The sequence below is a fragment of the Poecilia formosa genome, unplaced genomic scaffold (genome assembly GCF_000485575.1).
Source record: "Poecilia formosa unplaced genomic scaffold, Poecilia_formosa-5.1.2 Scaffold196, whole genome shotgun sequence".
Lineage (NCBI taxonomy): Eukaryota > Metazoa > Chordata > Actinopteri > Cyprinodontiformes > Poeciliidae > Poecilia > Poecilia formosa.
In genome coordinates, this window is record NW_006800135.1 from 146,628 (window position 1) to 171,881 (window position 25,254).

General features: G+C 40.0%; 1 protein-coding gene across 2 annotated transcripts in view; it reads left to right on the forward strand.

Moving 5' to 3' along the window:
* Nucleotides 1-25,254, forward strand: part of atad2b (ATPase family AAA domain containing 2B) — an 82,191-nt gene that overhangs the window by 6,324 nt on the left and 50,613 nt on the right. For both annotated transcript variants that reach the window (XM_007566635.2, XM_016678949.1), the window contains exons 5-23: nucleotides 110-209; nucleotides 337-466; nucleotides 1,490-1,645; nucleotides 1,746-1,821; nucleotides 1,936-2,037; nucleotides 2,376-2,487; nucleotides 3,258-3,373; nucleotides 3,540-3,714; nucleotides 3,954-4,042; nucleotides 4,920-5,079; nucleotides 6,168-6,258; nucleotides 6,456-6,767; nucleotides 7,986-8,136; nucleotides 8,798-8,984; nucleotides 9,120-9,305; nucleotides 16,362-16,497; nucleotides 18,331-18,524; nucleotides 18,607-18,766; nucleotides 24,012-24,134. In XM_007566635.2, coding sequence (XP_007566697.1) covers nucleotides 110-209; nucleotides 337-466; nucleotides 1,490-1,645; nucleotides 1,746-1,821; nucleotides 1,936-2,037; nucleotides 2,376-2,487; nucleotides 3,258-3,373; nucleotides 3,540-3,714; nucleotides 3,954-4,042; nucleotides 4,920-5,079; nucleotides 6,168-6,258; nucleotides 6,456-6,767; nucleotides 7,986-8,136; nucleotides 8,798-8,984; nucleotides 9,120-9,305; nucleotides 16,362-16,497; nucleotides 18,331-18,524; nucleotides 18,607-18,766; nucleotides 24,012-24,134 — 2,756 coding nt within the window. The remainder of the gene's footprint in view (nucleotides 1-109; nucleotides 210-336; nucleotides 467-1,489; nucleotides 1,646-1,745; nucleotides 1,822-1,935; nucleotides 2,038-2,375; nucleotides 2,488-3,257; nucleotides 3,374-3,539; nucleotides 3,715-3,953; nucleotides 4,043-4,919; nucleotides 5,080-6,167; nucleotides 6,259-6,455; nucleotides 6,768-7,985; nucleotides 8,137-8,797; nucleotides 8,985-9,119; nucleotides 9,306-16,361; nucleotides 16,498-18,330; nucleotides 18,525-18,606; nucleotides 18,767-24,011; nucleotides 24,135-25,254) is intronic.

Here is a 25,254-nt window from a genome sequence, read left to right on the forward strand (position 1 = left end):
AACATGAAATAAAACTTTTGAGTTTAGGGCTGGGATATTGGCTGGATTTATGCCCTATATGTGCTTAGTGTTTGCCATCCACCGTTTGTTTCCGTCTGTCTGTGTGAAGCACCGCCGAGGCCGTTCTGCAGGAAATGGACAACATCACCAGCATCAGGCAGAACCGTGAGCTGGAGCGACTTCGCATGTGGAACGGAGAAACGGAGGAGGTGAGCGGTGCACACAGCAAAAAAAAAAAGAAAGAAATATGAAAAAGCACAAACTGAGACTGTAACGTGAACACAAGTGGCTGCATTTATTGATTTTATTTTTATTTATTTTTTTTGCTTCTTTCAGGAAAATATGGACATGTATTCTCGGGTGAAGCGCCGGAAATCGATGCGTAGGAGCACTTTCAACATGCCTGCGCACCACAAAGTCATGAGCAAGGATGAGGAAGAAGAGGAGGAGGAAGAAGGGACAGAAGGTACATCTAAAGCTTTGCTTTTCGAAATACTGCAAATTTTAAGCCTGGTATTTTATACAATAAAAACTGACAAAGTAGCACTCAGTGGAAGCGACGCATAAAAGACTACAGAGCCAAAATTGTGACGGCAGCAGCAGTCTTCACTGTGAATGTTGATAAGACGTGAAGAATTGTCAAAGTTGGCTACTTTCAGAACCAGCAAGGCATGGATAAAGGCAGTCAAAAATGTACAAATCTTTTCAAAACGGAAAATGTTTTGTGTCCGCTTCGTTGAGACCAGAAATTAAATCTTCTAGTGGCATCGGCGGATCAAAACTTTTAAATCTCCCACAAAATTCTGAGTGGGGCATCACTGGTTTTCTCACATTAAGCAAAGTGGACTAACGTCATTTCAGCTTAGAGTAAGGGGTTTTAGATTCTCATCTAGAGCTGGTTAAATTCAGTCCAAATTCCTTACCTTGAATCAGATGCTAACTTCAGCGTCATATCAACAGGCCTCAAAGTGGGCAGTGCAAAAAAAAATCATTTTAGATATTTTTAGATTTTGAATAAGAAATTAGCATTTAGCAACATTAGCTAGTTGCAATGTCTGACGGTATTTTGTTACAGGACTTACAGATCCTTGTCTTACCTATAAATCTTGTCTCTAATTTAATAGTTTTGTGTCCTAAAGTTCTACTATCGTATCAATTTAAAAGTAACGGAGGCTTCGTCCGTGCTAATGTTGGAAAACCTTTGTTTTGTGATGCTTTGATTTGGCTAGATGTGCTTGTACCCCAAAAAGAGGCATGGTACTGACAGTGGAAACAGGTTTCGCTTTTGCTTTGTTGCCATGTTTGGTTTGTGTGATTTAGCAAAGGCAATCAGCAGCAGCAGCAGCAGCTTCACTTTGGATTTTGCTCATAAAATGTCAATAAGGTGGAATCTCCCTCTTTTCGCCGTTTTGTCTTTTGGAGTTACTGGCAGTGCATTCTCACATTTGAGTCTTATTTCAAGTTCGTAAGCGTCACTTCTTGCTTCCAGAGTCGAACGGCGAAGAAGAGGAGGAGGAGGACGACGCAGAGGATGACGACGAAGACGATGAAGGGGATGAAGCTGAGGAGGCGGGGGAGGAAAACGACAGGCCGTACAACCTGAGGCAGCGGAAGACGGTGCAGAGATACGAAGCGCCACCGATCGGTATTTAGTCTTTCGCGTTTTCGAACTTCGGCTTTTTCATTTTCGGTCGCCTCGCTGGTTTGTCGTCTAACCGGCGGTCGCGTTGTGTTTGCCTTCTCAGAGCCTGTGAACAGAAAACAGAGCAACCCGTCGCTTTTCGACACCCACAGATCCCCAGCAAGAAGAAGCCATATTAGGTGGGCTGGGATTTTTTTCAATACAAGATCAATGTATTTAGCAGCGTATCACTAAAACGAATAAAACTCTTGCATATGAAGCAGTATTAGATGAGGTTTGTTGTATTTTCCCAGAGTGAAGAAACATGCCATCCACAGCAGTGACACCACCTCATCATCTGATGAAGAACGCTTTGAGCGAAGGAAAAGCAAGAGCATGACTCGGGCCAGGAACAGGTGTCTACCGTCGCTTTCTTCTTCATAGCTTTTTATCTTCGTTGCTCTGTACCGTGATTTTTCATTTTAGTGTAACAAAAACACTTTGTGTTGAAGGCTGGAGTTTTTGAACGCTGTGTTTTTTTTGTTTGGTTTTTTTTGGTCCCATTATTTTTTAGATCACGGCTATAATCAGTGAAAACTAATTCGGGAACATTAAAATGTTATTTCAAGTTTGTTTTTTGTTTTTCCTCTAATTGTCTTTCAGGCAGATCGGTTATTTTCAGTTACATTTTTCCCACAGAGGTAAAACAAAACAAAACAAAAACAAACTTATAACAGGCAATTTATCTCGACAGATGTTTACCCATAAACCTGACGCCTGACAGCTTGTCCAGCGGCGTGCTGCGGGACAGAGTTAAAGTGGGCACCAGCTTGGCGGATGTGGACCCCATGAGCCTTGATAATTCGGTGAGTGGAAATACTAACGAGTCCAACTCGACTTTAATGTGGAAGTTTCATGAGCTGAGGCGTGCAGCGTCTTCTAATGGTATTCTTAGCCAAACTTTGTTCACATTTTGCCACTGTACAACCACAAACCTGACTTTTCATGTGACAGACCACATTATTGGGAAGTGAAAGGGAAACGATACATAGAAAACAAATACTTGTGCATATAGTTTCAGGCCTCTTTACTCTGGAAACGCTTGATCGCTAATGAAATAAAAATGTCTACGTGCGACATGCAAACTCTGCAGACAAAAACGAACTCTACGTCTCACTCCGTGCCCATTGTAACACACGGTGGTGGCAGCATGAGACTGTTGGGGAAGCTTTACTTCGTTGAGGAGAAAAAATATGTTCAGTTTTATGGGGAGATGAAGGGAGAAGTTTCAGTTTTTACATTTTCAGTTTTTTTTCTGTAGTAAAATTCAACACACGATTGACAAAATGTGGGTGAAATATATGCATTAAAATGTATTTTGTTTTAAAGCTGTCATTTTCCTTCCACTTTGCAATCATGTACAACTGAGTTGGTTTGTCAAATAAAACTTGGAAAAAAAACATTGAGAAATCGATCATATTGGTGGTCATATACTTTTACAATCGCCTGCGTTTTCTGTTACAAAAATGAACCACTCTTTAGTTTTTAGAGATTAGTAAAGCAACAAGATGTGCGACTGACTTCTCTTCACTTTTCCATGTGTTGCAATATGTATGTTTTTTTGTCTTTTTCTTAGGTGAGGTTCGACAGTGTGGGCGGCCTCAGCAATCACATCCAGTCTCTAAAGGAGATGGTGGTGTTCCCCCTGCTCTATCCTGAGGTCTTTGAAAAATTTAAGATTCAGCCTCCCAGGTGAGAGGAACTCAAAAAAATAAAATAAAATAAAAATTGCTCAGTCATTATTTTTTGGTGAAATGAACTCTGAGGAGGGAGTTTATGAAACTGAAGTAGATTTATTAAAAAAAAAAAAAAAATCTACAATAATTGGTATTCTTTCCCCCCCTTTTTTTGTTTTTAGAGGATGTTTGTTTTACGGACCCCCAGGAACAGGAAAGACTCTGGTTGCGCGGGCTCTTGCCAACGAGTGCAGTCAGGGAGATAGGAAAGTCGCTTTTTTCATGAGGAAAGGAGCCGACTGCCTCAGCAAATGGGTCGGAGAATCAGAACGGCAGCTACGCCTCCTCTTTGATCAGGTCGGTTACATTTCTGTACTCTGCTTTCAGATGGACCAGCAACAACACAGCAGTGTCGTTTGGCCGACTCTCTGGATGTTACCTCATGAATTGATTTCTGCTGTTGAGAAAAACCAAACCTCAGTACAATACACTCAAAAAAACCCAACTATTTAACAATTTTTCATGAAAAATATGTAGTAAAGTTTCACCTTTTTGTTGTGTGTGACTTTTTTTCTTCTTTTTTCTCTCCCCTCAAGGCTTACCTGATGAGGCCATCAATTATTTTCTTCGATGAGATCGATGGTTTGGCTCCGGTTCGCTCCAGCAGGCAAGACCAGATACACAGGTAAAGCAATCAGTTTGTAGTTTTTTGTTTAGTCTTACAGCTCGGTACCACATTCCTTGGTACATTTTATTTATTAATTTATTTATTTTTAAAAATTTTTTAGCTTTGGTACTTTTTAGCTTTTATGTCTTTTTATATTCACATGCTTACTGTAACATTAATTCATAATTGTAATAAATCTGAATATAAAACGACATGAATTGTCTGCATCTGTCAAAAAATTTAAATGAGCGGCGTCATTATTTTCTTTACTGAACCATTTGAGTGCAGTGGGGGAATAATGCAAAACGATTTGTTTAGTTTGTCATTTGCAGCCAAATTTACTGAAAAACTTACTTCAATTAGAAATGCACCAATCAGTTTTGTAGCAGGTTTCTAGTGTGTGTGTGTGTGTGTGTTTTTTGTTTGTTTTGTTTTTGTTTTTTTTAAGGTTTGACCTCTCATTACAGATTTTAGCCGAGTTTCATTTCCCATCGAAAAACTATGATAATCTGCATTAAAATATTTTTCCTTGATTTTCTTACATTAGGAGTTTGTGTGAGCACAGCTGCTGTAAAACATCGTTTTTAATAGCTTAAAACCAAGATTACACAATAATGATGTGAGTGAGGGACGGTTGATTTATGTAAAATCAGCTTTTTAAAAAAACAAAAAACGATTGGACATTTAAGCCTCTGGTCACCGGTCACATCGATTAGTGGAGCTTGGCCGAAATGAGTGCTGTGATGCAGCGTTTTAATTTTGGATTGTAATTCAAATGAAAATGGCTGATTCTCTGCAAAGAACCGCTCCAGTTGAAGGAAATACTTTGAAGGCGTAGCTTTGACGGAGCTGAACATCCAGTGACCGATGATTAACTCTCATTCCCCGTTCACAGTTCTATTGTGTCCACACTCCTGGCCTTAATGGACGGCCTGGACAGTCGCGGGGAGATAGTCGTTGTTGGTGCTACAAACAGACTCGACTCTATCGACCCAGCACTCAGGAGGCCTGGACGCTTTGACCGGGAGTTTCTCTTCAACTTGCCAGACAAGAAGGTAAGGCTGCAGCAAAAAAAAAAAAAAAACTTTGGATGCTGTCAAATGATGATTGCACTTTTATTTGTACTTGGATGTTTTCTCAAATGGGGGAGGAAGCACACAAGATGTGTAATTCAGCATTTCACAGTCTTCATTCGGCCTCTGCAGTTTCTTGGAATTTATGATTCAGCTACAAAGCGATAGACAAAAAAAGAAGATTGTTCTTGTAATTATTTTGAGGTGTTCCAAATTGCCTTCATGCCGTTAGATTTTGGCAAATGATGCGTGCTTGTACCCCTGTTTTGAAAAGTCAACAAGTATGAAATTGGCAGAAAAAGGAGAGGACAAGTCTGTTAGTTTTTGTGTGGGAACAGAAATAATTTGTACTCAGGTTTTATTGTTACAATGTCTTAAAATGTATTTTAATTTCTTCAGTAAATTTTTCAATTTTGTGATTTTATCACATTTTGTCATTTGTATCTCTTCTTTTGTTCTTGTTCCTGAGATTGTTAGACATTTTATTGCTAATTTTATTTGTTTACATATTTTTTTTATACATATTAGCCCTTTAAAGTGAACATTTTTCTTACCCTACTCATTGAACTTTACTTTAATGCATTCATTTAAACTAAAGGTTTTACAAGTATTGATAAGAAAAATGTTGATTTTTACAACAGTTCACATTTCAAGTTCAAATATGATGATTTAAATAATGCCGATTTCAAAATGAGCCAAAAATAATACTAATTTCATGTATACGTTTGCCATCTTCCTCTCCGTTTTCATATGACTTGTTGATAACTGAGCTCACTTGATGTTTTCCGTCTGGTTCCATTTCACCCTGTCGGGACGAAACTTGCTAAAAAATATTTTCTGCTGGTTTGAGAATCACTGGAGTAGATATTTCTAAAATTCAAAAACGTAACTCTTTCTCTAGTTTGGGGTTATTTTGACTTTAAACCGTGTCATGTCTCCCCAAATGTTATGTTTGATGCTGCTGTGCATTTGTCAGTCATTAGGAGATGTTTTAATTTTTGACATTAAGATGGATTTGCTTTGCTTTGCTGTATTTAATCACTGCTGCTGTTTTTTTTTTCTGACTTAAGGCCAGAAAGCAGATTCTGGAGATTCATACGCGGGACTGGGACCCCAAACTGTCTGAGCCATTTCTGAATGAACTTGCAGAAAAATGTGTCGGTAAGAGTCACGCAAAAACACGAAGCAGTGTGTCATCTGCCGATGCCAATATAAAAACGCCCAGGGTTAAGACGGAGATCTGCAGAGCGCATTATAGAATTTCATCAAACTGACGCTGGAGCAGTCAGGGGGTATAATCAAGCCAAAATACGAGAGGGAGAGGGAGTAATTGACTGTTTATGCGCCTTTTCTTCCAGGCTACTGTGGTGCTGACATCAAAGCACTTTGCACAGAGGCAGCCTTGATGGCGTTGCGCCGCCGATACCCGCAGATCTACGGCAGCAGTGTCAAACTGAAGCTGGACGTGGCGTCCATCGTCCTGGGGCCCGGCGACTTCAGCAAGGCGATGAGGACGATCGTCCCGGCCTCCCAGAGAGCCCTGGCTGCCCCGGGCCGGGCCCTTTCTCCCACCCTCAGGCCCCTGTTGGGCTGCTCCTTCTCCTCGGTGCTGACAACTCTTCTCAGAGTCTTCCCCCACGCTCAGTGTACTGACAGGGACAACCTGCACGGTAAGAACGGGCCAGATTTTTTTGCCGCTGCGCTCCTCCTCCTCCTCCTTCTCCTCCTCCTGAAGCACCTCGGTTTTCTCCCGCCGCCCATCTCAGTCGTCGGTTGGGTTTCCCGTCGGCGTGTTGTTGGATTTGATTATCTCCGTTTTCCCAACCTTATTACCACAGCTCTTTGTATCGCCCTCCCACTCTGATCATATTGTGCGCGCGTTCGCCTCACTTCCCTCTAAAGGTGGTGCCGTGGAGACCGAAAACCTCATCATTGTGTGAGCACAGTAACTCTCAACCCCCCAAGCCCCCTACCCCCCGCCCCACGTCCACAAAGGGGCATTTACAGCAGATTAGGCTTAATGGAAAACTTCACCAGCTGGGAGTCGTTTCTTCAGGAAGTTCAACTTGTTGCACCAAAATATGGCTACGGCTGAAACTGCTGATTATTTTCGTCATCAATTATTCAGACAATGAATCGATTGTCGGATGAAAAAAAATTGGCACATTCTACCTATTTTTCATTTAATCCTTTTTTTTTTAATACAATATAAGAAATGCAATAAAAAATAAAAATGAACAAATAATTCAATCATTTAGTAACAGGTACAAGCACTGCTTTGTTCCTACAGCAGTTTGTCTTTTTAATGTCGGGACTCGCATCTGATTGTTGGCGTATTTCTGTTCCATACATCACTGATATCAGCTGACTGTACTCATCGCATTATATGTTGATTTATATTTGATGCATTTTTTTGGAATGTTTTATTGTTTTTTTTTTTATTATTTTTTAACTTTTGACACTTTGTCTTTTAGTTGTTGTACTTGCTGTAACATTAATTGCTCATTTTGAACATGAATGAATCTTAATCTGAATTTTTTTTTACGTGAGAAAGTGAGCATTTTATTGCCTAAAATTAATTATTTAATTAATGAGCTGGGTGGAGCTTAAACATATTTACAGACAAAGATGTTTTTATCTTAGATGCATTAATCATTTACTTAATTAGTTGACGATTTCAATAATCGATTAATCCAGTTAATCCCTTCTGCCCTAAAAGTGGCACAAATGCCTTGCATAGCGTTTGCTTTTCGACGATGTTTGCTTTTGTTCATGTCAAAGTTAGAGCATCTCTAATAAAAAGCGCTTGTAGAAGCAAACATGTGGCTTATGAAAGCGTGTTTCCTGCACACAAACGGTTCTTTAAGCGGTGTTCTCCTCTATGACAGCCGGCGACAATCAACTGCTTGAAGAGGACTTTTACAGCGACGACGACAATGAGGATGGCTCCGCCTCCATTTACGAAGTTCCGCCTTCTGCATCGCCAAAGAGTCACCTCTTCTCTTCTGCAATGCACAGACCCTTTCTCCACTTCTCCTCGTGAGTTTGACGAGAACCACTCTGTTAAGGCATCTTTATTTGCTGTAATTGTCGTGAGCAGTCAAAGCTGCACTGACAGGAAAGTCGTTTCTTTATTCTCCCGACTTAAAAACAAGCTGTGTGGCATGTTCGGTAATGTCTCGAGATATTTTTTGTGTTCATCGTTTGAGTGTCCCACTTTATGTGAAAAAGACATGAAGTTTAAATGTTAAACGGCAAGTTATGAAAGGCTTATACGCGAGAAATCAAAACACGCTTTGATGTGCTTCTAACAGGAAGACCTTTAATTTCAAGTTTAATATGCATAAACAGGCTCTTGCAAAAGTACTTAACTGCCTTTAATCATATTTTCAAGTTTCTTATTTAATGGAAAAAGTTGAGAAAATGGCAAATATAGCATTTCCAATCATACCGTCAGTTTACATATTTTTGATCATCAATAACTGAAATTTATCAAGACGATGTATCAAAGTTCTAATAAGAAATTTATCACGATACATGATAATCTCTACGATAAATGCCCAACCCTATTGAAGTCGTGTAAATACTTCTGTTTAGTAAAAAAAAAAAAAAAAAACAACAAAAAACTAAACGCCTGCAGCAGGTTGCTCTGTTTTCCTGAGTTCCTGCAGATAACTCTACAATGTCATGTTGTTTGCAGCTCTTCACTCCAGCAGCCCACAGCGTACCGGCCCCGCCTGCTGCTGGCAGGGGCCCAGGGTTCTGGACAAAGCTCCCACTTGGCCCCTGCCTTGCTCCACCACCTGGACAAGCTACCAGTGCACCGCCTGGACTTGCCCACCTTGTACTCCGTCAGCGCCAAGACGCCGGAGGAGTCCTGCGCTCAGGTAAAAATCAAAAACAAACAAAAAAACAAAACAATCTCAACCTTGAAGTTATTTTTTTTGTTCAGTTTGTTGACATTTAGCCTCAACAGACTTCAGCTTTGTTTCTCTGTTTGAGCCACCTTCGTTTCTCTGTAGGTTTTCCGTGAGGCCCGTCGAAGTGTTCCCAGCGTGGTGTACATGCCTCATATCTCAGAGTGGTGGGACACGGTGAGCGACACTGTGAAGAGCACCTTCCTCACCCTGCTGAACGATGTGCCCTCCTTCAGCCCGGTCCTCATCCTCGCAACCGCCGAGACTCAGTACTCCAAGCTGTCAGAGGAGGTAGGAACACGAACGCAACAAGAAGTCGACAGGAAATCGAAAACGCCGACAGTTATTACTTCGGTGGAGGTTGGAGGAAATGGAAATGTATAAAGGGTTCTGATCGTGCTTTGTTGCGGGGTTCTTGATGTGACACATATTTTGGTGTTGAGGATTTCCTTTAATAATTGAAACAAGATTCTTAATTTTGCACGTAATGTTTGAGTTATGAAAAAACACACTTTTCTCATCTTGCAAAACTCATGTTGAACCACAGCGGTTTGTTTCGTTTGTGTATTGAAGTATTTTTATTTACAATTGGTTGCTGATTTCAGACAGTTTTTTTTTTTTTTGCCAAAATTAGTTTGCATTTATATTGATCTGTTTTATATTTGACACACTAAACATGTTAATTTTGTACATGTTTATGTATGGATATATGTTTTTATTCTAAAAATCAACTCAGTTTTGAACGTACATAATTATTTGGCCAAATCCAAAAAGTTGGAAAAGCTGCAGAAAAGGTTTAAAATTTCAGATAAAGGCACAACAAGGTCATCTCTGGTCAGGCAACAGAAGGGGTTTAATTGGGTCTGAGGTTTGGCAGCCTGAAGCCTTGACCCTAAGCCACCTTCTCTGTATAGAAAAGCTCAGGCAGGCTGGAGGCCTCCCATCTGTTTTTGTCGCGGTGCGTTCCTGTGCGCCTGGTGTTTTGGCGAATCCTTGTCCAAGCTCACTTAGGCAGTCGGGAGGATTCTTTATGTTTTTGACCGATAAGCACTGAGGGGGTTCCCCTCATTAACCTCTCAGTTCTAGTTTTAACTTTTTTTTAAATTTTTTATGGCTCTTTTTATGCTTCTTTTGTACTTTTCGCAATGCCCATTTTTTTTTCTTATAATTGAAATATTTCAATAAGATTTTTGGTTTTATAGATGCAGACAAATCAAATCTAAAACTTGATCTGAAAGCATTTATTTGGGGATAGTTTGTCTAAGCCTTATGTAGAAAATAATGTTTCTTCTTTGGATTCTTGGAAGTTTGAACATACGATGGAGTTTTAGGGCCACACTAAGAAAATCATTTTAAAAATGAAATTATAAGCATAAAGTCATAGAATTACAAGACTAACGTTTTAATATTACAAAAACAAAGTCAAAATAATACAAGATTAAAGTCGTAGCACTAAGAGAATAGCTATAAAGTTAGGACTTTATTCTCAAAATATTGTGACTTTATTATTGTAATTTTATGATTTTATTCTCATAATTCGTCAGCCTGGTTGTTTTTCTGCTGGCTCTCATGTTGGCACAATAATTCTTCTCAGTCATTTTGCAGCCATACCCAGCCAAGCATAAGTAATTTATTATAATTAAAATAATAGTGTTTGTATATAATCAGCGACTGCTGCTGATTTAAAATTCTCAATTAAACTTCAGGCTGTTTAGTGAAAATCAACATTTGGTCTGGAGTTTTTAAAGGTTAGATGAGCAGTGCTATGATGCAAGTGTTTCTACAACCTGTTTTGTTTTTTTGTTTTTTTTAGCCTAGAACTGGAATATTTAATACTTGAAATCATTGATTTGAGGGCTGCAGAACTTTCTGAATTTTGCTTTTCAGCAATTTTCCTTTTTTTTGAACCCAATAAATCGAGGATTGCAGCAGTTCCACTGTGGACGTGTTTCTCTTGTCGACTCGCCTCGGTGGATTATGTTTTGAACCAAAATGGCCATTTTGGTCATTTTACTCTCCAGCATCGAGAACACAGTGACAGCTGCTTCCTCAGCTCCAAACCGCAGCAGGGAAGCGGGCAGCGTCCCTCCAGAACCAAACGGACTCTACAGGCCGGAGTCCAGCTCTGTGGCGGCCCTGCTTCCCTGAGCAGCTGTCCATTCTGCTCAGACGGAGCTTCGTTTCTGTTGCAGCGCAATAAAATGAAAAAAAACCTGAATCGTGATGCGGTAGCTGTAGCTGGAGAGACACGGTGTTGTATTTTTAGCACTTTTAGGTGTTTTTGTTTTGTAAGTCATACATGACCAAAAGCTTGTAGAAGGTAAATAGCTGTCGGGTGGATTTGCCTCTTTTCTTTCTTATTTCCCTTAAGAAGGTGCAGGAAACGAGGGATGTGCAGATTCATTTTTTTCACTTCCGATACCGACATTTGAGATTTAGTATCAGCCTGTATCGATCCAATACAAAGAAACGGTGCTGAATTGACTTAAAAGGTTTTTTTCTTTTTAAAAACCCATATATAAATGTACTGAATTACAAATGTATTTAATAAGTCTGCACCAGTACAGCTCACTGAAATACACCAATAGCTTCTCAAGCTTGGTCAGACATGTTAAAACAACTTTAATTTATTCAGTCAGTGTAATTAGGAGCATAACAGCCAATGGGAAATAAATAATAAAGAAACCGAGGCTGACAGAAACAGCAGGTTGACTACCTTGGTCAGTTATGTGAAAAATAAACGTCAACAAACCCTTTAAGTGGTTCAGGAAGAACAATTAGGAATTCTAAATGTAACATAGATAATAAAGCATGATATTACAAAGCATAGAATTAAACTGAATAGATCTGTCCTTACGGATTCGGCACATTGTCACTAGTATCCGATCTAGAATTTTTTTCATCATTGGGGCCGATACAGATAATAATATCGGATCAGTTTATCTCTACATGAAAATCAAAGCTACAATGCAATAGAAGAAGAAAACTAGTTTTTGTTGCGTCACTTTAAAAAGAGTAGAATGTAACATGGAGATTTACATCTCAGAATTCAACTCCTTTAAGAAGTTTAATTGAAGGAGATGGAAAAGGAAATAAATGTTTTCATGTCTTTCTGCCATAAGCGTTAACTATTTAAATTAGATGCGAGGGGGAAGCATCACACCGTATTTCTTCGAGCGAAGTTGTCCTAAATAAGCATTTTGCAGTTTTAAAACAAAGACTAAACAAGGAGTTGACATTTCAGGCCGTTGTTGGCTTCTTATAATATCAACCAGCTTTAGGAAAACAGCATTTTCTTGTGTTGTCTCCCTGGAGAATCTAGATCCTTACCGAGGAGATTTCCCAAAAGACGGCCGTCATTTCCAAATCCAGCATGTTCCCTGACAGGGAGAGGTTGAAGGCTCAAATGAATAAAACATAACACATTTGCTGCTCTGCAGCCAGCCTTCCTGTTATCTGCTGAAAGTCTCTCTCACTCGCAGCAGGAATAAACTGCGGCTATGTCTCGGGGTGTCATCGAAAATACAGTTTGTCCAATGAGACATCTTGGTTAAAATGCAGGATGATTTTTTGTTTTCACTCTCTCCGCTGCCCTTTTTTTTTTTTTTTTTTTTTACACATTCGGTAAAAACAAAAATAGCTGACCGCTTCATTCAGAATACATTTAAACATTTAGATGCTACAATGTTTTGTAGAGTTATCAGAAATCAGAACAACTGGAATTAATTTTTTTTCTTCAGCTTGTAGCTTTGTTTTTTTTTTTTGTTGTTTTTTTTGTTTTTTGTTTTGTGGCTTGGTCTCAGAAGAAGGCTAGAGAAATGCATCTTACTCAGTCTAGAAACTTTCTCCCACTATTTTTTTTCTTCTTCTGAATTTTCATCTATTTTTAAGTTAGAACATATAATCCCTCCTGTGTTTCTGGTCTCAATTTTTTCTGCCAAAAACATGCCTCCATGGGATCGGTTTTTATTTATTTTTATGTTTTTTGGTTCCGACTCTCTTCACATTTTCAGAGCTCTGCAGAGTCAGTGTTGGGGAACGCATACTACTCAATAACATTAAGCCAATATATGGTCTGAAAGGCAAATAAAATCAAATGAGAGAGGTACAGGGGAGGGGAGGAAAAAAAGTTTTGAGAAGGCAGTGATGGAGAACACTCCAGGTCCACGCACTTTCTGCAAAGCGCAAACTGTTGCAGCATCTCTCTGCAAGGCGTACAGAGAAGTCTGATTGATTATGGTCATGAAGGAATTGTTGGGCCCAGGGGGCATGAAATCCAACCCCTAACAAGCACACTGTGTTTTGGTTTCAAACAAGTAGCTTTCTCTTCACTCACTGTCAGCTGTCAGTGCCTGACTCACTTGTGTTTTGCACACGGCAATACAGAAAGTTCTGGACTGTGCGATGTCTTCGCCTCTTGCTGCAACTCGAGAAGAGATGTTCTTCTCATTGCCTTATTTCTATGTTTACAATTGTTTATATTGTATTGTTAAATTATCTAAAAAATAAAAATAAAAAATACAAAAGAAAAACAACAAAAAAACTCTGACAAATTAATTTTTATAGCAGCAACATCTACAGTGGAGATAAAAACAAAAAAACTGACTTAACAGCAGAGCATTTCTCCAAAAACCTCTGCATACCGTTAGATCAATGTCACATATTTATATATATATATATAAAAACTGCCGAAAAATGTTTTTTTTTTCCTGTGATAAAAAATATTTATATCAAAATTCTGATATTCTCTGATATTCTTCAGAAATTTGTAAGAAAAAAAAAAACAACTCGGGTGTTTTCTGAGATTCTGAAGCCACATGACTAATACTTAGTCATGGACGAAAGAGGATCTGTGATGTAAAGGCAAAATTTTCTTCCAAAAAAAAAAAAAAAAAAACTGTAAATGATGCATGGAATCTACCACTCTTTTAAAATTTACTAGTGAAATTAACATTAAAATGAATCGTCCCTGGGTTGGTCTCTCAGGAGCAAAACATGTGAACAAATGAGCACAGATACCAAGAAACCCTTTTACATTAGCAATCTCAGTTTCCATATGTAAAACCTGCAGATTGAGAATTTTTTTATACACTTTTCTGGTATTTTACTTCTTTAGTAAGTAGATCAGTTTTTGGGCAATAAATTGGGTCGCACGTGAACTAATTTCTCAATGGTGGGACTAAAAAAAAAAAAACAAACCCTGAGTGACCAATCATTTGAGGGGAAAAAAACCCCCAAAAAGCAAACCAAACACTCTCACACTCAAAGTCCATCATTGGTTCAACGACAGACGCGCATTAGGCCCGTATTGTGGCGCAAAAACCAATCGGAGACGGTGAAGAGCATAACGGAAAAAAAAAAAAAAGGGAAAAAAAAGTCAAACGCATAAGGAACAAAAAGTTAGTCTGGAGCCATCCAGAGGGACAGCGACAAACCAATTCACATTCATGCTTCAGCAGCATTTTAAACGAATACCCTCCAGTAAAATTGATTGTGCCAGTGGAATGAAAAAAACAAAACAAAACAAAAAAAAACTACTTCTGCACCAACATAGCAACTTTCTTTGCAAATTCATCTCAATCCTTGGTATCTTTTTTTATTTTCTTTTTTTTTGTTTTGTTTAAGCATTCATCCATCAACATGTCTTTGCTTTGCATGATTCTGTTGCTGTCACCCCTGCAGCTTTCTATGATGATGAAAACACCTGCCCGCTGTGTGCTGCACACACTACAACCGTCTCTGATTCCTCTTGCTGTCTCTCTCTTTTATTTTTTTTTAATCCTCTGCTGCTATTTTACCTATTCTACCTTACCGCCAGAGGGAAAAAGGAAAAAAAAAAAGAGACACAAACAGCAAGATGGTGAGAACAAACATGCCACGAATCCCGGTGAGGATCGATGAGAATAACAGATGGGGTGGGGGGGAAGAAAGTCGGTGCTTAGTCAGCAGCAGCAGCAGCCTCTGGGGAGGCGTTACCTTGAGCTCTTATCACCGAATTGAACTGGGATGTGTGAAAACGACCCCTTGTGTAAATCAAGGTTCCTTTTGTTTCCGTCCCCCTTTTCTCTGCTTTTTCATTTAGAAGGTGATTTCGAAGTGAAAACGTAATGCTCTGAAATATTTTGAAGGCGAACGCAACTCCCAGCTGGAGGCGCACGATGCAAGTTGGGATGGCTCTACAGCTTCACGCTCTCTAGGAGTGTTGTTAGTAAATGTTAGTGTTGGGGAACCATCGCGGCTTGTTCTTGGGAACACCACAGAGACAAATGCGCCCTTCTTGCAGTTCTAAGCATTGCAAAAAAAAAAAAAGAAAAAAAGGAAAGAAAAAAAGACAAAAACATAAATAATTTGAAGAGAAAAAAGTTTGAATACAATTCCAAAAAATATGTATCAGATTTACTTTTTGTGATGAAAATGTCTGCCAGCACTGAGGTGGATTTTGCCTCAGTGAAATGTGGAGTAATTCTGATGCATAGCTTTCTTTTTTTAATAAGCTATGCATGTTTCCAACGGTTTGAGATTCTGCTCTGTTTTCCTTTAAAAACAGATGGAAATCACAATTTATTTTTTTTAGCTTAAACACTCTCTCTCTCTCTCTCTCCCTTTTTAAAAATCCATTTATATATTCACACATTTCTGCTATCTTTCCTCTGTCTGCCCCCTGCAGCCTTTTATCATGAGTAAAATACCTACCTGCAGTGTGAAGAACACTTTTTGAATGTCTTATGCATAATTTACACGATTTGGCACTGATACAGCTGTGCTTTTCTTATACTTGAAATATGAACCTTTTTTTTTTTTTGCTCTTAGAGTTTGATAGGAATAGAATTGGAAAAGGCTGCTGTCGCTCTGTATTCAAGTAACAAATCTGTTTACACGGCAAATGTTTTGGCCGTTCAGAGGAACGGAAGGGTGTTTTTCAGAAACCTTTTGAATCTTTAGCTTTTATTAGGCATGTTTCTGTTGCATTTCTTACACGGGCTAAACTGTTTCATGTTTTTGTCAAAAGTCATTCATGAAAATGTATTTTTGAGGTCAACATGACACAACCTTATTGGTACGGAGTTACAGCACTGATCAGTGAGTGAACAGAGGGAGAATCTGCCGCAGAAACGACCCGATAATTGGCATCCGGAGGTCACGACCTGAGTACATACCCTGTTCTGCTCCAGTTTTATTTGCATTGTGGTTTCTGTTAAGCTTGTAGCGCTTTTCACACTAAAATACGTAGAATCCAGTGAACTGCTGTTTGCGTACAAAAAAAAATGACTAATTTACGATTTAATGCAGTACCAGAAGCCTGTTTTGTTTTCACTGTAAAATCATTACTCTCTGTGTTTATTACAGGTAAAAAGTATATTTCAGAGGACCTATGGGGAGGTGGTACTGCTGTGCCCTCCAGGAGATCAGGAGAGGAGGAGCTTTTTCTCTGATTTGCTGCTGGTCCAGGCAGCCAGACCTCCTCCCCGACCCAGGAACTCAGGTACTTGATGTTTTTTATGGATGCGTTCTCATGCCAGGCGAGGCGGATGCAGCTGATCTTCGCTGTCGGTCCTAGAGGGCGCTGTTGGCCTTCTCCTTACTTCCACTTCTGTTTTATGTTTTGCAGTTTTATTTGTGGCCGTTTGTAGCGTGAAAGCTGTTCGACTTGATGTGGTTTTGTGTGTCTTATATTTTTTTTGCTTTAACTTGATTTGTCGGGTTATTGTTTCTCTAGGAAGTACACATGTCTGCTTCCCATTTGCATCAGAATCGGGCTTTTCCGGTGACCTTCCACCGTTATCCCACTGCTCCCTCACATCTCTGTTCCAGTTCACTTACAGAGCACCGTCCTACTAGGCTTTCAAATGGAAATGGTGGCCTGTCTTCTTCTGCCAGTTCCACACTGACACAAAGCAGGGTTACCCAGCCTTACCTGCTCTGTGCTCTGCAGGGGTCCCTGCCTCACTGAGGCAGCTGTCTGACCTCCACAGGAGAGGAGAACAGAATTAAAAAAAAAAAAAAAAAAGCATGGCGTGGAATTGCTGAGAGCCGGCCCAGTCGCGATTAGGCGTAATTAGAATCAGGACTGGTGCTACTGAGTGAAACGCCCGTAGGGGCAAAAGACTTGTCCTAACGATGCCAGCAGGCGCCTTGGGCAAGCGTTCGTATCTTAGGAGAGGGCAAGGGGGGGGATATGTGTTTAAAATTCTCTATCACTGTGCCACTGGCTGGGAAATGTTCCTCAGTGAATTTCAAAATTAGTGTTTGTAAAATGTACATGTGGCTTCTTTTTTTTTCTTCTTCTTCAGTTCGTCTGAAATCCTCTTAAAATTAGTTTTTTTCCCCCGCCTCAGGTTAGATTTAGGGTGTTTTCACACCTGATGGTTTGCTAGATTTGTTTCGATCGGGAGCCAAAGTTGCAATATTTGTTGCGTTTTGTTACATCTTCATCTTTCACTCTGCACTGTGTCAAACAAAGCAAAACCCTTTGAAACACTGAAGTAAATGAAATGAAGAAGACATGAGCGCAACTTCCTTCTTCACAAGATGTAAACAAAACTGGAATGGCGTCAGATTTTATCCTTGGTTTAAAAAAAAGAAAAGAAAAAAAAAAAACAAGCTGTTTCTTCCACTAGACACATAAATTTGTTTTGATTTACCCAAAATGCCCTGCACTGTTGTCCGCATCCTGCTTTTAGAGTGGTCTCTGGTTCACTTGGCATGTAGCATTTATATATGCATTCGAACTTCACCAGAGTTCACTTTAACCAAACCAAAACCTGGGTTTTTAGGCGAACCTGAGTGTTTATTTTATTATATTTTATTTTTGGTCCTCACCAGAGTTGAGTTACCCATTCACATTTCCGCAAACAAGCTGGACTTTCTAGAGAAACCAACTAAAGTTTGACTAAAGTGGGTCGAACAGGGACTTTTACTGTAATTATGGAGTGATTGAGAATCTGGTTTACTTTAAAATGCAAACTATTCATCTGTCTGTCACATCATCCTTCATTCGCCGTTTGGATCGCCCTCTATCGGCCCTTCATCTGTCGGCCCTTCATCTGTCGGCCCTTCATCTGTCGGCTCACCGCTACTCTGTCCCTTCTACAGTCTCCTTTTTCTCTTGTTCAATATTTAAAGCCTGCCCGCCGTTTCAAATGTGAATGTTTGCATTTACAATTTAAACCAATTAACTATGGATTTTTAGAAAATGTAAGTCTAAAAGGTTTGAAAACCTTTTAGACTTATGCCTTTGGCTATAGCCTGGTTAAATCTAACGTTTTAAAAGTTGATGAGAAAGTCTAGCGTCATTTATTCTCCTCTGTTTTTGCAGGGAGGTGCGAAGAGGTGCTAGCGGTGGCAGAGACGCCGGCCCCTCGGGTCCTGTCGGAGGAGGAACAGCGCCGCCTAGCTGAACAGGAAGACAACACGTTACGGGAGCTCAGGCTCTTTCTCAGGGACGTGACTAAGCGCCTGGCCACCGACAAACGGTTCAGCATTTTTAGCAAGCCAGTCGACATCGAGGAGGTAAAACTGGCACCGGTTCTCGAGAAAGATCATGGCGCTTTCCTGTCTTTGGCCGACACGACCCGGTACTTATGCTTGTCAGGTATCGGACTACTTGGAGGTGATCAGGCAGCCCATGGACCTATCCACTGTCATGACCAAGATCGACACCCATCAGTACTTGACGGCCAAGGACTTCCTGGTGGACATTGACCTCATCAGCAGCAACGCTTTAGAGTACAATCCCGACAAGGATCCTGGAGGTAAGGTAGCAAACCGTGTGCGCGCTCTCTCGTTTTCAGTAAACTTGTGTTGTGGGTGGCTTTTACTTAATGTTGTTTTTTTTTCTTTTTCTTTTTAGTGTTTTTAGTGCTTTATTTAGTGTTCAGTGGGCAGAGTGAGAGTTCGGGGTCCGCAGGTCGGGAAACGATTCCCGGACGGATTCCATTAAGAACTAAAAGCCTCCATAAACCAGTCACCGTTTTTACCACTACACCATACGATTCCATTAGTATTCGGTGCCGGTTTTAGGCCGTGTATTCAGCTCTGTTTGAAGACGTAAAGACATCCGATTTATATACAGAAATGTATAGGCAGTTATGTCTAATAATGTTGACAGATTTCATTATAAAGCTATTTTAAATTTTAGTCTCGTCATATGATTTAGTGTTGCTGCTTTAATTTTTCACATTTAGATGATACTGTTTACAACAGTTTTGTTTTCAAACTAAAAATCTTATATAACAGACCACAGTTCAAAGGATAGGGATAGTTTTGCAAAGCCTGGTTGTAGGGCTGGAGAATGAATGAATAACGATGTATATTGCAATAAACATGTGACCAATATCAACAGGTAATACATCTGACAGAATATAATTCAATAATTATTAATAATAATCATCAATAATTTCACTGGACTTTGATTCAGAACCACACAGCATTCTGGGGGACTTACGCAGACGAAAAGCTTTAGTCGCTCAAGCTGTCACAGCCACAGCTAACTAAGGTTGGTGGCATCAACTAATGAACTCAAAACAGGAGAGACTGCGCCACCAATTTGTTAATATTTTAGATAGTTAAAACATAAAAGCTCATCAGTAATTGTAAAAAATCGACTGATGTGAAACACTTAACTCGTGTTTCTATCTGGGCTTTCAGCAGTCGGTAATGTGGACACAAAATATGGTGGTTTTCAAGTGGTTATCACTCCGATTGATGGGGTTCAGTTGAGTAGACATCAGTAAGGCTGCGTTTCTAAGCCCCTCCCACATCCAGTTTAGTTGAGTTGTCGGTCAGCTGTGAATGATGGCAAAGCTGCAATGTTGGCTGTTTGGGGAATCTTTGACGACCAGAAAAACACACAAGGAAGGATACACCACAGGAGTGTGGAACTGTAAACAGAGAAGCTGAAGCACTCACTCCATCTTTCTCTTTTCTGTGGTGAATCATTGCTTATTGGTGTTTATCTGAATAATTCCAGTGTGGGCTTTAATAGTAGATAAAATAGTGTTTCTGCAAATTCAGTTGGATTGTGTTTGATTAGTACATTAAGAATTTACCACACACACAATTTTATTTTTAAGTTGTTGTTGTTTTTTCTTTTTTTAATTTTTAGGATAAGTATGGATTTTGACTGTTTACAAGGTCTGTTTTCCTATTAAAACAGAAAAAGAGATGTTTTTTATTTTTTTTTTAGAAAGTCAGAAATGCAATACTGTGAAATTCTCCTGTTTTTGTTTAAGACCGATCCCATCAGAATATCCCACCAGGCCGCGCCGACTCTTGGCCACGGCTCCCAGGCACTAAAATTACTTTTTCCTTTTTGAAAATTTAAATGAAGACCAGCATGTAAACCCCCTGCTGATAGCTTTTCCACAGTGTAATTCAAGCCTTGTAGCTAAGGATGGCTGCTTGACACTTTAATTGCATATCTTGGACTTTTTTTTCTTCTTTTTTACTGCATCTTTGTCCTCATCTGAGCACCTTTTTTGGTGAGATTAAAATGACTTTTGTAGCGTGCGTTGGAACCCAGGTGCATAAAATAGTCTTGTCGTCTGCAATAATGCACCTGAATGCACCAGGTTTATTATTTCTATGTTCTGTTCTCATGTTTAAAATGATCTAGAACAGTGTTTATATTACCCAACAGCCGTACATTCATTAGTAAATCGCGCAGACAGTAAGGCTGGTTACTACCGGATACAGGAGCCCAACATAGAGCTGTGCCGCATTGAATTAGAATGTCATTTAGAAACGATTCAAATGAGAGTTTCAATACAGAAAATGTAATTTCCCACACAATCACTGGGGACACTGTTCAGACAGAAAGAGTCTATAATTACCAAAGAAGCTGGCTGCTCAGAGTGCTGTACCCAAGCAAATTAATGGTAAGGAAACGATGGTGGGAGATGCAAACGGGGAGGCGCCGGGGCGACTGTTGCTCAGTTGGACGAATCGTCTCACGATCGTAAAGTTGTGGGTCCGATTCCATCTTCCCCCTGCCGCGATTCAATTTACTCAAAGCTGCCGATCTAAAAGCGAAACAGAATCTGTGGAGTGTTGTCGAGAAGAGGATGAGAGACACCTGACATGGAAATGCAGGAGAACTAAAAGCTGCAACCAAAACAATCTGGGCTTCCTTTATAACTCGACGGCAACAAAACGTACACGTAGAGTACGGTTCATAGATGTACCTTTCTAAAACAAAACAATGTCAGCTCTAATCCATAATCATCAAAGTTGAGTTAAAATAGTCTGAGTCTAGATAATTATGAATTAAATATTTTTTTGATGATATCCAAATTTATTGGAAAGCACTCTAACTCTATTGCTGTAGGTTTCCCACTTTAGATTGGTCGGTGAAAGGTCATTTTATGTTTTTTTTTTGTTTTTTTTTAACAAAACGTGAGTTTATGTTCATTTAGATCCCCATTAGCATCAGCTATTCTTCCTGGGGTCAGCTGACATAAATACAGACAGATTCCTTCTCCATTTGCTTGAATCAGTATGCATGTTACATTGTAGTTGTCGTTCATCTCCCCCTACGTGAATTTCCCGCAGTATCGTTTATCTTAGAAGAGAATCATCTGTTCATGCTGGAGAGAGCCTGGGTCATTTGTGTGAGCATAAGCGATACAGTAAAGGGAGAAAATACAAATGGTATGTTTAAATAAATGGAGAAATAAAAAAACGATGAAGCTTCTTCGTTTTCTCAACGTCCAGGGAATAAGGCCCAGATTCTCCACAATTAGGGTGTGGGGCAGATTTGACATCAGCTTTCAAAGTGCTGGTTAAAAAAAAAAAAAAATCATTCCACCATGGTTTTCTGCTTCTTCTCGTACTTCACGCTAACTTGGTGGAAAGTTTGAAAAAAACTTTTTTCCTTTTACTTCCCCACCTTGGAGGGAAAAAAAAAAAAAAGAGTACTTCACAATAAAATAGGGGACGTCTTTGCTCTCTGCACAATGAGTCTTGGGTGTCACAAATACAGCTTGGCTGCTGGAGGGAAGCGGTGATAAATAAAAAAAAAAAAAAAGAAAAGAAAAATCCTGTTAGCGTGCTGAAACACATTAGCGGCGGCGGTGTTTGTCTCTGCCTCCTTGTCTGTTGTAGACGTGGAGGTTAGCTGGCGCTCAGAAGGGTACTGATGAGCTCCCGGCATCACACCTGGCCTCTGACATCTCCTCCACCGGCAGGCGTTTTTGCCCTTAAAAACGCACTCGCGCGCAGCGCACGCACGCCCGCATGTGCCGGCAGTGGGAGAAGGGCACGCGCTCAGCCACATTGCAATTAAGCAACTGTCTTCCAATTAGACTGCAGAAGTTGGCAGATTGTGACCTCCTTTGTCCCGTTATGCCTGAACTGTTCTCCTACCGCCTGCAGTAATGAGAAACTGCCTGTTTACTGCGGCTACGCCTAAGCCTGTGTCTCCACCTCCGTCTTGATTCCCCCCCCATCCCCCTACCCCGCTCTGTCGATGCACGAGCAAAGGAAGAGCATTTAATGATGTGGTTGCTGATGTATAGAGGAAAGCGAAGCTCAGGAGTTGATTTAGAGGTAATGAGTGTATATTTTGAAAAGATTCTCATTGTTTGCGTTGAACTTTGTGAAGATGTATTCGTCTGTGTGAAGTGGTGATATCTGGGCTTCTGTTTAATATAGTTTTTTTTTTTTTTTTTTAAAAGAAGAAAATAAATCTTCACCCTCTTTTTAAAGCTGTGAGAAAACACTATAAGCTCCGTTCTCACACACACAGTAGAAAGAGGGGCGAGATCGCAATTGATTATTTGCCTTACATGCATGACTAACTGCGGAGTAAATGCCGCTGTGGTCTTGAAGAAAGAGGGATGCAGGAAGGAAAATGAAGCTACTTTCAAATGTATTTAAATGGATGTAGTGCGTTTTGGGGAAAAAAGCGAGTAAAGGTCAAAATCCCTTTCACGGCTTTTACTTCTATACACACAAATGCACTCAGGAGGCCACAGACTCTATTCAACGTCCAATAACGAAGTAAAAGTAAATGAATAAAAAAAAGCTGCAGTATGTAACTTTTATACATGTTTTTTTTTCCCATATACATATTTCTTTTAAACACCCACTTTGTTGTGACAGTATAGTGTGAGACGGATAAACTGTGAAAAGATCAGGCTCCTCCATCTGCACTTACTGCTCCCATTGCCATCTGCAGAAAAGCAGTCAGAAATGACTGATTAGAGCCAGTGGGAGGGTCTTGGCGCTGTCAACCAGGCACGCGTACGGGCTGCTCAATGTGCTAATGGCAGAGAAACAATTTGCCGTTACAGGAAAACTGTTTATCCGTCGTCATCGGTGGCCACGCTAACCAGCCTGAGCATTAACGTCAGGCTCTGATCTGGGGAACTAGATGTAGCAGCATGTACAGAAGCTTGATTGATAGCGCCAAGACCCTCCCACTGGCTGATATTGGTTGTTTCTGACTGAGCTGTGTATTTCTGCAGATGGTAAAAGAAAGCAGAGAAACTTTATTTTTTATTTTTTATTTTTTTGGGCGATACTGTCTGGATGGACATAGTGACAGTTTGTTAATAAAAGTTACATAGTGCAGCTTTAACAGTCTACATACAGTGAGGAAAAAGGTAATTAACTCCAATACTTACTATACTTACTGGGTAAAGCTTGAATATTTAGGTTTTTTTTGTTTGTTTTTTTTTTGTCAGAAATGGCATATTTAATGTTGCCAACCAACGTATTTACAATTTTTTTTTTTAATATTTTCTAATCCTTTCTGGTATTGCTTTGGACTCGCACCAATATAATTAAAGCTATAGTTGCACAGAGTCAACAACACACTTTGTATTATTACTCTACACCTACCCAGTAGCCACTTGCCATGTAGAAACAGTATTTCTACCCAGAAGAGTGATCATTGTTGGTAGGGATTTTGGACTGCTATTATTTTGAGCGCAGCTGGTAGGATGTATGCGGTGTTTCTAACGGCAACATTTTTCTCGCTGTCCCTTTTCTCCTCAGACAAGGTGATCAGGCACAGAGCGTGCAGCCTAAAGGACACAGCCCATGCTATTTTTGCAGCCGAGCTGGATCCCGAGTTCGACCGAATGTGTGAAGAGATTAAAGAGGCGCGCAAAAAGAGGGGTAAGAACTTTAATTACGCAAGAAAAGAGAAAGCACTGCTATAAAAAAAATAAAACAATAAAACAATAGATGTTAGTTTATTAAAAAGCTCTGTTTCGTAAGATACTTTGTTAAACTGCTCTCGGTCAATGTTCGTTTAGCTCCGCCGGTTCTGACTGGACAGAATTGATCGTAATAATGTTGCCTCCGCTGGAAGACGTTGACTTTTTTCTTCTTTGTGCTTTTATTTTTTATTCATTATTATTATTATTATTTATTAAATAAAGAAATATGTTTTGGGGGTGAAAAAAAAACACACCCCCTCGCTTGCAAGCAGAGTGCAAGCCAGTTCACGTCGACTCGGTGGGTTTCAGCATGCTCGCTCTCTCTTCTGAAAATCTCTTTCAATGAATATCTCTGAGAATACGAACCCGCACAATAGAAATCTGCAGGGCAGCCCACTGGTGCTTGATGGAGCAAGTCGGTTTTTAGTGCAGAGTTTGTGGTGGAGACGGCGGTGGCGCCTGAGGCTCTTTAGCCTTCTGCGCCGGCCATCTGCCCGACGCTCTGCATTCGTTAATTCGCCGAGCCGCGACGCGCGGATGCGGGGTCAAACTCTAAATGAGATTCGTGTACACTAACAGTCGCATAATGCGGTTAATTGACACACTTCAGCTAAGTAGTTATTTTTCTGCGACTCGCTAAATGTTAAACACCAAGACATGCAATCATATGCAAATATTCCCCTTTGGAGACGGATGAAATGACATTTTCCTTCACGCCGAGCTCGGTGTCTGTTTACATTTTCTTGCTTGCTCTTGTGAGCACGGCGCCCTTCAGAATTACTCGCATGTCTTGAGCGCCCCCGCCCCCACCCCCGTCGTGTAAGGTTGCAAACACAAACTTTCACGAATTGATTTTTCAAAAAAAAATCTTCTTCCTGGTCTTCTTGCAGTATTTCCGTACTCGTTTGCCCATTAAAATGTTTGCTGGCACTTTGCAAACTTAGTTTGACTGGATGGAGAAGGTCCGGGAACTTTGACAAGCCCATTATTACATATAAATATATTTTAATTTTAATTGCGACATTCTAGCTTGCGTTGTATATTTAGGTTTGTTGTGCTGATGGAAGGTGAATCTT